Source organism: Pavona decussata, unplaced genomic scaffold (genome assembly GCF_977016875.1).
Source record: "Pavona decussata unplaced genomic scaffold, jaPavDecu1.1 SCAFFOLD_59, whole genome shotgun sequence".
NCBI lineage: Eukaryota > Metazoa > Cnidaria > Anthozoa > Scleractinia > Agariciidae > Pavona > Pavona decussata.
This window is the reverse complement of record NW_028145481.1, coordinates 1072440-1085053: the sequence shown is the minus strand read 5'-3', so window position 1 is coordinate 1085053 and position 12614 is coordinate 1072440. Positions and strand designations below refer to the sequence as shown.

At 37.8% G+C, this 12614-nt stretch overlaps 1 protein-coding gene across 1 annotated transcript; it reads left to right on the top strand.

The window, feature by feature from the left end:
- The first annotated feature begins 1562 nt into the window (after positions 1–1562).
- LOC146479319 (hatching enzyme 1.2-like) lies at positions 1563–12033 on the top strand. The gene is made up of 8 exons (XM_085110979.1): positions 1563–1689; positions 3399–3530; positions 4555–4678; positions 5326–5501; positions 6768–7007; positions 9132–9279; positions 9960–10071; positions 11636–12033. The coding sequence occupies exons 1-8, from the start codon at positions 1608–1610 to the stop codon at positions 11711–11713; spliced, it is 1092 nt and encodes a 363-aa protein (XP_084967105.1). The 5' UTR covers positions 1563–1607; the 3' UTR covers positions 11714–12033.
- Positions 12034–12614: the final 581 nt, after the last annotated feature.

The following is a 12614-nucleotide window of genomic DNA, read 5'->3' as shown; positions in this document are numbered from 1 at the left end:
TCAGATTTCGATTTTGCTGGATTTTGACATTGATTAGCCCAGAGGTCTTGCTTCCTTGGTGCTGACCAAAAGGAACGCAGCCTCTGAGAACGAGATTGTTGTATGACATGAATCACGTGCATGCGCAGTAAGGATGCAATTAGCGTTAACGACCTCAATTTGAGGGTTTTCGTAATCTTTTTACGATCAATCAAAACCTCCTTATTCGCTAGTTATGAACGATGACCCTTCACGTTTATAGTATAATGAATTGCAATCATAAGCTTCAATAACTGTAGTAACTGTCTGAGGGTACAAAGTGTTTCTGCCTTGAGCGAATCAAATTTCAGTTGCCTACTTGCCAAGAGAAGTTGATGGAAGAGTTTGGAGCGAAATCTATTTCTAGATGAAAATTGAATAAGAGGATTTTAAGACGAGTCACTCTTAAAACTAATTGATATCTAAAAATAATCGCGAGTCTGGGAAAAATTGCTGTTAGAAAATTTGCTCTTAGAGCAAAAGAAAAAACACTGTCTTCGCATATTACACGGGGTTAAGGGTATAATGAATGTTTGAACATTTAATGGTTTATTCCAAGAACCCAAGAGATATTCTTGTTTCAATATTCCGAAAACAATTTTTCGTTATTATAAAAAAGTGTATTTGTTTATTATTTTACTTTTTGATTATTTTAGCAATGAAATTATTGTGCAATTTTGGCAATAAAATTTTGGCAATGAAATTATTGTGGAAATAAAAGGGATTTATCAACCGCAAAAGTATGTTCCAAAATCTTATTGTAATACAAAAATGTTTAAAACTGAACAAATCATAAACAGGAAAATCACTGTTGTAGAACTGAGTGCTATAATAGATATAATAAGAAATCAATTTAAACTCTTAAGAATCTCCTTGGGGAGTATTTTAAAACAATGAAACCGTGCAACGAGAGAGAAAACTCGCAAAACAATTATGATACAAACAATAACGATCGGAAGAGACTTTTAATTTTTGTTTACCTTTTGCGAGGAAAAAGGAACCGCCAGCAAAACTCACTTTTGTTTCCAATTTTTTAGTTCATCTCATTTACTATAGACTGAACTTAGCAGAATTTAGTTTCTACGTAATTGCAACATAATTCTTAATTGCAGCACAAATCGAACTCGTTAAGTGTGAAATTGTGATTGCGGCTTTTGTTTATGAAAATGAATTTCCATTTGAAAACCTTTATCACGTTGACCGTTTCTTTTACAAAAAAGCGTACAACAAGTACACGCAATTCCATAGGGAACATTAAGCCAGCATACGTTAATATAGAATAACTGAAACCGACTTGGCTAACCTAACGTTTTTATCGAAGCGAGTTTGAAAACTTAATTAACGATTTTCACTAGAGATGTCAAAAAAGATGTATACATTTATTCCGCAACAATCAGATTTCTCAATGGACTTTATAACAAACTATTATTGCCTGCGCATTCATTGTTGTTTATTCAAGTGCAACAGAACAGCTGCATTTGTCAGTTAAAACAAGGTGACCGTTTATTTTTAACGACACCCCTTTAGTTGTGTCTTTTCTACTTTCACCGAAGTCTGTGCGAGATCTTCCCAAAAAGCGACAATTTGTAATGTTCTTGTTGAATGCTATTTTGCTCTTTGTAAGCCTTGGTTTGGTGGTAGCCTCTCCTGTGGAAACGTTTAGGAGATCAGGTAAAAATTCGTTTCTTAGCTGATCGGACAAGAGCTATGTTTGTCGTTCAGTGTACCTCTGTGAGTGTGACTAAGTCCAGGTTTTGCTTTAAGAAATCGAAAAATTTAATTTTGAAAAATTTCTGGGAGAGGCTAAGACTGACTTCAAATATTTTTAAGTGAGTACAACAAATGCATATCCAATCAATATTTATGCGAATACGGATTTTAAAATTTGATGTCCGCCCGTATTAGGTAATCAACAATCCAGTTTTCCAAATACTTCCCGGAGAATAATTGAACGGTGCTTCAGTGCCCATAATTCTCAGTTGTGATTTACGGCAAAATCGTTGAAAATATTATGAAGTTCGCTGGGTCGATTTCCATTGGTCGCATAGCAGTTTTTCTTTCTAAAAAATATGTTACAAAGTTCAGAGGTTAGGATGGACTTTAAAATATTTGATCACCATAGTATGCAGATTATTAATCACAACGTAGCGGGAGGAGTAAGAAGAGCACAATCTTTGAACAGAACGCGAGAATAAACAGCGGCCAACCGAATGAACTGAATCAAGATCACTTGATGACTAAGGAAAATTGGCCAGAGGATTAGATCTTGGTAGGCGGACGATCATGTTAGCTGATCGAAATCCGTATTTGTTTTATACAATAACCAAGACATTTGACCACATTTCGTGAGCGATCATCAAGTTGACCGAGCCGAGTCAAAAACTTTCACGGAAACTTTTAAATTTCTTCATACACATAATTGCGATCCTCTAACTGGTTGATTTCACTGACAATTTCACTAAAAATATTTTTAAAACTAACATTTATTCCAGAAGGAACTGGTGACCCCAAAATATTACAGCATGTCAGTCGCTTCACCGCCACTTGTGATCGATTACTCGCCATTACCAGATTTGTATCGGTGACATATTTAGACAAATTTTTCTTTCCTTTTCACATCAAAGCAAAGTTCAAGCTTTTTTAACGTGGTTGACGTCACTTGCAATGGTCTTTGTCCAATTTTTCATCCGACACTTTGCTTTCTTGTGCAAATTTGCCTAAGTTTGTCCGCTACTCGCCAAAACAGTTTGCAAAACTTTGTTGACCAGACCATGGCTGGACTTAAGACTCTGATCACTGTCTGTTCTACGGACCAATCAGCGCGCGAAAAATTTTGACAGTTATTGTAAAAACTCTAATCACAAGCTCCTCTACGTCAATCAAAACGCGAGATTTACAGTGTTTATTGTATAATTGTTGAATAGATCATAAAATGACGCCATAAAGTGTTCAACGAGCTCACAGGTGGGTGGTTTTGAACATTTTACGGCGTCATTTTGTGGTCTATAAGCGTATAGACCATAAAAAACTACCGTCGATTTGTTTCTTACAATAACATGGAAAAAAATACGCACGGATTTGGCTTTATCTTCCCTCGAGAAAGCGCGTGCGTTTCATCTGACGTCATTTTTATTGTCTGCACTCTTACAGAGAATAGCTATGAGCAGGAGCTTATGGGTCATAAGCTCCTGCTATGAGCCAATCAGCGAGCGAGAATTTTGACAGTTATTATAAAATACTGAATTGAACGATCAAATGCCTATAACCACAGGAAAACACCACGAATCACTGGATGTTAATTTGATCTATGACACCACGCGAAAGCACTGCTCAGTAGCGTTGTGATAACTGAATTTTCAAGGATGTTTTAATTTACGCAGGCACCAATGAGCTATCGCTGGATGAGAGAGACGACTTTGTCAAAAGAGGCGTGATTCGTTCCTCTAAATACAGATGGGCAACCTCTACAGAAGGCGGAAAGACTATCGTCAAGATCCCTGTGAATATCAACGGTATGGGGCTAGAAAATCGAAGTATCAAGCTCCTTCTACCTCACCCTTTCTCCCCAATTCCCAGATGTAGAAACACACTTTCATATCTTCGGTTAGCTAGACTCCTTCAACCTCATCTCCAGGGTGATCTCCGCTTGTAAGATGAGGCTTATTGCATTTTAAATAAAGAAAATGCTCTATGGATGAGGGAATAACACTAACTCCTAACTCATCTTTAACCCTATATATATATCTGACCAGAAGCCTAGCTAACGTGCAACACATCAACTGAAAAAACTACCGCCAAAGATTAGAACAATTCCATGAAGTCTAGTGACAATCTTTCCAAATAGAATAACATTCCTCACTTGATAATCCAACCAGAGCTTTAGGTTCTTTAGCATATTCTACGACAGGCACTCCTGAAGTCAGCGGAACTTTTCTGGCCTCTGACAGTTTACGTGCTGTAAATTGTTGGGGAGGCGTGAAAGACTTCCTCTAGCAATCTTGCAATAAACCAGCAGAATATAGATCTTTATAAAACTTTCATTTGTATTTGCTTTAAAAGTCAACCATTTGTTCATCTGACCTACCAATTGATCCACATTCTAGTCAGTGAATAAGTCAATTAGAAAGATACACCAGTTAGTCGCTCAGTCAATCAGTCAAACAGTCATGTCACTTAAAAAACCAATCAGTCAGTCAGTCAGTCAGTCAGTCAGTCAGTCAGTAAGTAAGTCAGTTAGTTAGACACATAAATTAGTCAATCAGTCAAACAGTCAGTTAGTCAGATACTCAGACAATCAGTCGGTCGATCAGTCAGTCAGTCAGACAGTCAGTCAGTCAGTTAGCCAGTCAGTCAGTCAGTCAGTCAGTCAGACAGACAGACAGACATTTTATTAGTCAGTCAGCTAGTCAGCAAATCAATTAATGGGCAATCATTCAAACCTGAACATTTTTATATCTTTAAATAGTCATCCAGTTGTTGGAAAAAACGGTCGTAAATTGCAGTGAGCTAAGGGAATTTTTATGCTTTTCATCACAGATTTAGACTCACGAGGAGAATCTGAATTAGCTCGCGCCATACAGGATTTGGACGTGGCCACCTGCGTTCGTTTTCGTCCCCAGACAAACGAACGGGACTATGTTAAATTTAAGGAAGGTGCAGGGTAAGTAAGAAGGGAGGGGAGAGAAGGGACTGATTTAGTTTAAACCATGTCGAGAAATAATGTAGCAGATAATTATTTTTCGACTTTAGTTTTGGTGCTAAATAATCAGTTGGCCTGCCCCTTTCTTAAGCTCTATTTTCACTGGACCCTGATAAACTGCAGCTCCATTGTTTTTCTGGTTCGTTCTTTGGTCCTCTCGACCTATAATGTGAGACGCTACAAACTGTGCAGGTCGCCCCTAAATAATAGGCAGTCCCTGACGAATGATATCTCCATTATAAGGTGAAGAGAAAAATCAAGCTCGGTCTGGGGATCAGAACGAAAGGAGGAGGCGGGGGGAGGGGGGTGGGGCATTTCGTTCTCGCCGCACAGACCGCCCTCGGCACACTCTGCCCCGCTCTTTATTCCTTAGCCCTTTGCACAACTTTGGGAGCCTGTTCACAGGATATAAATAATCAGAATGATGTATTTTCAGTCAGTTACTTCGTTGAAGATTTTGGTACGTAATTGGAACGTGCAAATATTTCTGGAATATTTTTGAGACTGAATACGACGAATTTAGAAAGGGAATTTCTTTAATTACGAATTGTAAGGTAAAGATGCCTGAAATGACATTGAGATGAATATTTTTTGTCTTCTTGTTTTAGTTGTAAATCGAAAATCGGGAAGCAAGGCTACGAACAAGTCGTTTATCTTGCTGCAGCCTGCGAATACAAAGGAACAATTTTACACGAACTCCTGCACGTGCTGGGGTTTTACCATGAGCACAACAGAGCTGACCGAGATGAGTACCTAACAATTTATGAGGAAAACATTGATCCGAGTATGTTACCAAGTCTTGAATTTTTTGTTACTCTGGCAAACTATCCCATTACTATCAAACTAAATATATGTTATTCACCGGCCGGGAGGTCCGTACTGGGAAAAAAACTGTACTCAAGACGGTGGACACAGTTTTTCTCAATACAGACCGACCTACAGCGGTAAATAACATTATTTTTTATTTTTTCCGCAACAAAGCAAGATTCAAGGTCTTTCAATAAATCACGCAACAAATTCACCTGAGTTGGCGGGCATGATCGAAAAATTCCGCCCGCTGCCGGAACCAATCAGATTGCATGATTTACAGAATTCCACCCGCTCGCGCACAGAGAAAGAAAATTAAAACAATCATTATGATAATATTTAGGGGCCGCAATAACATGAAACAACTACAAGACATGCACCCAAAGACAACTTAAAAGCAAAAATACTTTTTAATGTTGCCTACTGTGTTCCCAGATCGTTTAATTGGCGCTCGTTTAAAGACGTGTTTGTGTATGGCTAATAGAGAGTGTTTGTTCGGATGCTTTGGTTTTCATCATCATCAACTCTCCGCGCGCCAGTAAGCACATAAGGCCGAACTTTGGTTTTAGGAAACGGAATTTTATTTCCCGAAATTACTAGTCGTTCAGGTTTTAGGAAATGCTAGCAGACCTCTTTTTCGTATTGTTAACGACATATTTGCCCCTTCCAAAACGAAAGGAATTAGTTTTCAAGTGTAACGAAATTTTGCTCAGTAGCTTTAGGATGTCATCCACAGACTCAAAAGTTAGAACCATCTTGTACAGCATAATAAACAGCAGCACAGGAAAGTACTGCTCAGTAGCTTTCATTTGAATGGTCACACTTAATGATTTCATCCACAGACTCAAAAGTTAGAACCACCTTGTACAGCACAATAAACAGCAGCACAGGAAAGTACTGCTCAGAAGCTTTCATTTGAATGGTCACACTTTAGGATTTCAGTGGAGCCACAGACTCCAAAGTTGGAACCACCCTGTACAGCATAATAAACAGCACCACAGGAAAGTACTGCTCTGGTAGCTTTCATTTAAATGGTCATATTGGATTTCATCCACAGACTGAAAAACTAGAACCATCTTGTACAGCATGAAAACAATACCGCAGGAAAGTTCTGCAGAATACATTTTTTAGATCAAGGAGCCATACTTCTTCTATAAACAGACTTAGACTGTGCAATTGATAATTTAAGCTGATAAAGGGAAAATGCTTTATCCTGACAATTACTATATGGTTTGATTCACAGGTTTCAGGGAAAGCGTAATGAAGAAATACGGGTCGAGCCAGAATGACAACTTAGGGTTTGCTTATGATCTTCACTCCATCATGCAATATGGCAAGCACGCTTTTGCAAAGTCGAAAGAACTCGTAACCATGGAAGCCAAGTCAAATAAAAATATGGAGCTTGGAAACAGAAATGCCATGTCGGCTGATGACATCATGAAGATTAATAGACTGTACAGATGTGCTGAGGGAAGCAATGTGTGTAAGTACAAATGTATATTTTAGATCTAGAGTTGATCATTTATCCAGGTTAGGTTTCTAACCCTATCTTAAATTTACTCCGTTGAACTTTCGAAATTCTACTGACCATGACGTGTTTTTCTTGGCTTGCAAAAACAAACAAACAAACAAACAAACAAACAAAAAAACAATTCAAAAACTCATTAACAATTCATAAGCTCATTGACCTATCAAATGGTCGATAAAACGTCACGTGCAGTGGTTTTATATCCGATAAAAACTCTCCCTCCCATGCGGTGTTTAATGTTTTTCTCGTATGCTAATTTACAACGTTCACAAAAAGCATCATTATTATCAACTCTCTTGACACACGCTTCTCCAGGAATGTTTTTGAAGCCGTTTAAAAAACTCTCAGCACGTGTTTTATCGGATCTAAAACCACTCGGCTGCGCCTCGAGGTTTTAAATCCCGATAAAACACTGCTTCTCGTGTTTTAAACATTACATAAAACTTGTACCATTAACTGTCAAGATCTCAGGGGTGCCCAACAAGAACATTTAAACAAAATACTTAAAATGTTGTATTTCCGGATCGTTCTGTGTGCTTTTAAAAACAGATCTGTGTGAACTCATACAGTATGATCTGTTCACATGCTTTAGCTGATAATTTAACTTGCAGACAGTTTTAGCGAACGAAATCTTATTCCCTGAATCTACGAGCTGTTTTACGAAAATGCTAGCTGTTCTTTTTTCGCATTTTTAACGAGGTATTTGCACTTTCGAAAACGAAAGGAATTAGTTTTCTAGTGTGACGAAAATTTGAGCTGACATTTTGCCGAAGAAAACTTTAGATTTTCTTTACGACTAAATATTCTAATTCCTGAGGCAATTTAGGTCTTCCGAAAAAGTTATCCACCGATATGAACCGTTAGGGGTCCCCTGATATCTGCCGGTATATGCGACAGGACAAATGTCAATAGATTTCGTTCCAAACAAAACAAAAGAAAACGGAACACACAACATAACGAATCAAAACAAACTAGTACAAGACAAAATAAAACGAAATAATGTCTGTTTCCATTAATGAAAACTGGTGTTATTTAATTGCCTCATTATACAGTTGGTAGGTTTTAAGTGAATAGGTGCGTATTGTAAGCAAATTATGTAAGGGTTAGACAATCTACGGGAGTGTTCACACGTAATATAGTGCAACGAGCATACGGATAGAAAGCCATGAGGACCTAGCCGAGTGGCCTTTTATCTAAAACGAGAAACAAAATGACCCATTAGTACAGTAAATACCCGCATAAAAGAACAAGTGGATGAAGAGCCTCCAGGCAAACAATCACAACAAGCTTTATTTGCATGACTATAACAAATACAGTATTGTAAAAGCGATTCATAGCTAATTATTGATTCGTTAACTTATTCTTAAGATAACTTGGAAAAAAATAAAAATAATAAATTAACTGAACTTTTTGCTTATTTTAAACTATTTATACACTAGAATTAAGGCTGACATTCGACATTTTAGACACCTGTTATATAAGAGCCTTACAATAAATACATGAAGACTTATTTTCAGGCTGACCTTGAAAAAAGTAGGTTTTTTAATGTGGGTGTTTACTGTATTCTCTCTCTCTCTATATATATATAGCATGTTAATTATACCCCTGGCCGTAATTCAGTCAAAACCTCTTGACAATTAATCCACCGTTCCGAAACAGATGCCGACTGTTACATCTACTCATAATTCTCAGCGTATGAACACCTTAAAAGCGCTCACAAAAACGCACAGAAAACGTTCTAAAACTTCAAACCTAGCATACACAATGTTGTTATTACAGAGACGAATTGCGCCAAAAATATGGTTTGTTCTGTACCAGTTGGCTGTGTGAGGTCCGCAAGGTATTGTGGTAGAATGTACAGCCGCCATCTTTTTCCGTACGGTAGATTTTAGTGGAGCTCCGTGCGCGCCAAAGGCGCGCGCGCGGAGCCCTACAGCTAAGAAATTTTAGAAAGTTTATGGAAAATAGATCAGTGATTGGCTGAGTGGATGATCTAAGTTTAGGCTAAGAACGGCGTATGTAAAAATATTTTCTGTAAAAGCAATCGCTATGTCTGATCCTTTATATAACATTGTTTAGACAGGAACATGGAAGTGACAATACAAACTGCTGGTTTTTTTTCCGGCACAAATGCCTTTGTGTACCTTGAGCTCATTGGTGACAGAGGGGAGAGTGGGGAGAGCAGTGTTGGACATGGAGGTTACCATGACGACTTCGAATCTGGCACGTAAGGACACTGCACATCAATCAATCAATCAATCAATCAATCAATCAATCAATCAATCAATCAATCAATCAATCAATCAATCAACTTTATTTAGCCTCGAATTTACAGTGTAGCACTAAAGTGCTAATATCTTCGAGCCACATGTTGTTTAAGCGACAAACAAACCATAAGCGGACGATTTAGATGGTAAAAATTTATCGCATGAGGTTTAGTTTCGACCAGACGTCGACGTAACTTGGGTCCAGATTATAATCTGGAAGTTTGGTTTTTACGTTTCCTGGCATTTTGTAGGATACCCTTAACTTACTTTACACACCACTTGAACTCTAGGTCTCAATACTTCAACATAATACTATGTCAAAAACTACTTCTTGGGCGGGAAATATTATTGGTTTGTTGTCTGCAAACTAGACATTATTCATAACCTATGATCCGGAGACCCTTTCCCGAGTAGATCTATTTTTAAAACGGTTCATACCGTTTCGCGGCAAAAGTAGTTCTAAATAGATTTGCTCGGAAAAGACAAATAGACTGGACGCAAATCTTTCCGCTCATAGAACGGTCGCCAAATTGAATTACATGTTCTGAGCCGAATCTTCCAATTCGTAGTTCGTCCGCTTCTCACTCTCCATAACAAACAGAAAAGAAAACTCAAATTCTTGATTTCTTTTTCACAATAGCACAGATCATTTCTTGGTCGCATTTAAGGATGTTGGTACTATTCGTCATCTGAAAGTCAGGTTACAAGAGAACCCGAATGGAAGCTATTTCGATGGATGGACATTCGTTAAGGTAAGTTGTTTCTTCTCACTACGACACGATAATGGGTGGATTTTCCAGTAGGGGAGATCATTAAGAACCAAATACAAGCAGAACATGTACGTCAAAGCTATAGGGTTAGATTGGTTTTCAATTGAGTGTTGTAAGTAACTTTCGCGTTTGTTTTGGTTATTTTGCTTTACTGCGCATTATGATTCGCTGTTTTCGTTTATACTTTGGGCAAACTCTTCTACTAAACTACTATGTTGCAAATCCTGTTCATTAAAGGAAACCTCCACTGCTGAAATAAGTTAACGCTAAATTGTTGAAACTACAATCTCATTTTACATTTTGTTGGAAAACTTGAAAATAATATTTCTGGGTTGGACAAAACAGGATTTGATTATCGCTCATTTCGCTTTTAAATTCCCGGGCGCCGCCATGTTGGGTTTCATGACGTAATAAGGTTGCTCAATTGTTTCACACAAAAGAACTTCCGCCCACTGACAATAGCGGCAACCGGACCGGCAACCGTATAACGTCACAAAATCCAAAATGGCGGCGCACGGGAAATTTAAAAGCGAAAATAGGCGCCAGTAATCGTATTTTACTTTTTGCACACTTGAATGTTATTTCTACTTTTCAAACTAAAATTAAGAATTTACACGTTTCCAACAATATAACGCCAAATTTTGTTGTCAAAGTGGAGGTTCCATTTAACTGTTGTAATGAGTTTGGGGATGTCATCAGGTAATCCGAGTTCACTTCGAGAATCGGACATATTTTTTCTTTCGGTTTGCATTTTGACCCACCTTGCCAAACGAAACATCCCATAAGATATATTTAACAATTATTCATTTCACTGAACTAGAGGCTGGTATCTACAACTGTTTACCGACCGTCAGTTGAATAATGGTTTTAGTTTACATCAAGACAGTGGATAGCGATGCCCATTCGAACACTTTATTTCTGGAAAATAGGGGGAAATGTCCCGTGCAAAATCTAGGACAGTCAGGCTCGGAAGTGAAAAGCAAAGGCTATCCACTGAGCATGCGTAGCCAATCGGCGCCTGTCGGCGCGTCTCTTTACCAGAGCCCGCTTTCCTTTTGGTCAGCACCAAGGACGCTTTCTTGGTGCTGACCAAAAAGGAAGTGGGCTCTGGGAACTTGATTGGTGCGAGCGAAAACATTATCTACTTAACAATTAGATTATGAGCTCGAGATTTCTATCGCGTGATAGCTGATGAGGACGCAGCCCGAATCAGCTATCACGCATAGATATCGAGAGCGAATAATCTAATTGTTTTAGTATAAATCTACTAGTCGGTCAAAAAATAACAAGTAAATTATCTATTTCCTCATCGCAGACACTTCGAAAACGCGACGAAGCGGCCGCCATTTTGTTGAAAACAGCTATTCACTATCTATCACAGAATAGATAGTGAGTAGCGTAGCCAATCAGCGAACGGTATTCGTGATAGAACACTAGTAGATTTATGCTAATGGTAAATATATATTTATAAGAATTATTATTATTATTATTATTATTATTATTATTATTATTATTTATTGAATGAATTATTTATCCTTTTCTTCAGATCATCATAAAGGACGGTGCCAACACGTACACCTCCGGCGGAGGAGAACTAAGTCCTAATGAGAGTATAACTGTATAAACAGAACCTCCTTATCGTAAACTACTGTTTACATGTGATTAGACTTAGAAAATGAAGCTGGTGAAGGGATGACTGCACCTTTATTGGGAGACAGAAAACTGACAAGGAATTAAAGAATTATTTCATTGTAGGACTCTCCAGTTGACAAGTAAAGGAGCGTGGTCTCGCTACTTTTAAGCGATTTTGCGTTTTTACAATTTTGCTGAATTTCAACTAGAAATTATTATTCTGTAGCTTTAGATGAAAAAAAAAAAAATTAACTGTCACACGCTTATATTAGATATCCACAAATTCACGGCTTTGATTTTATTATTTGGTAATAAAGCGGTGTTCACTATTTACAGATTTTTTTAGTGTTACGGTATTCAAATATCCCAGTCAATAGGCCGCCTGGTTAGTAACAACAGGCAACGTAACATAAAACATATGCGATACTGTCAAGAGTGGGAGGAAAGCAAGTTTAAAAACTGGCATGCTGGAACCTTAGGGGACCATTTGCGGCGATATGACCATAGAGCTGAAATACTGAACTTATTTTATTTATTTATTTATTTATTTTGGTATTTTTCTAGGGACATCCAATTTAGCTGTGAGCTTGTTAAGTGGAGACCAAGACATTATACTTTAACGGCAATACCACTCATTGAACGAGAAAACAAAGATGCAATCTACACATCAAATCATTAGGGTGGAATTGAGATGTTATTTCAGTTGAGTCTTAAAATTACCAAATTCATTAAGTAAAGAATACCCTCGCGCCATTATCCCTATACCAGCCTTGATAGTTAGTGGAAGTCTTGGTTATTTAAGACTCAACAAATCACGGTACCTGGTATTACAGCTGTGAATATTAGTGCGCACATTTAAAGCAAAAAAGGAGATAGGATGATGCCTAGATTGC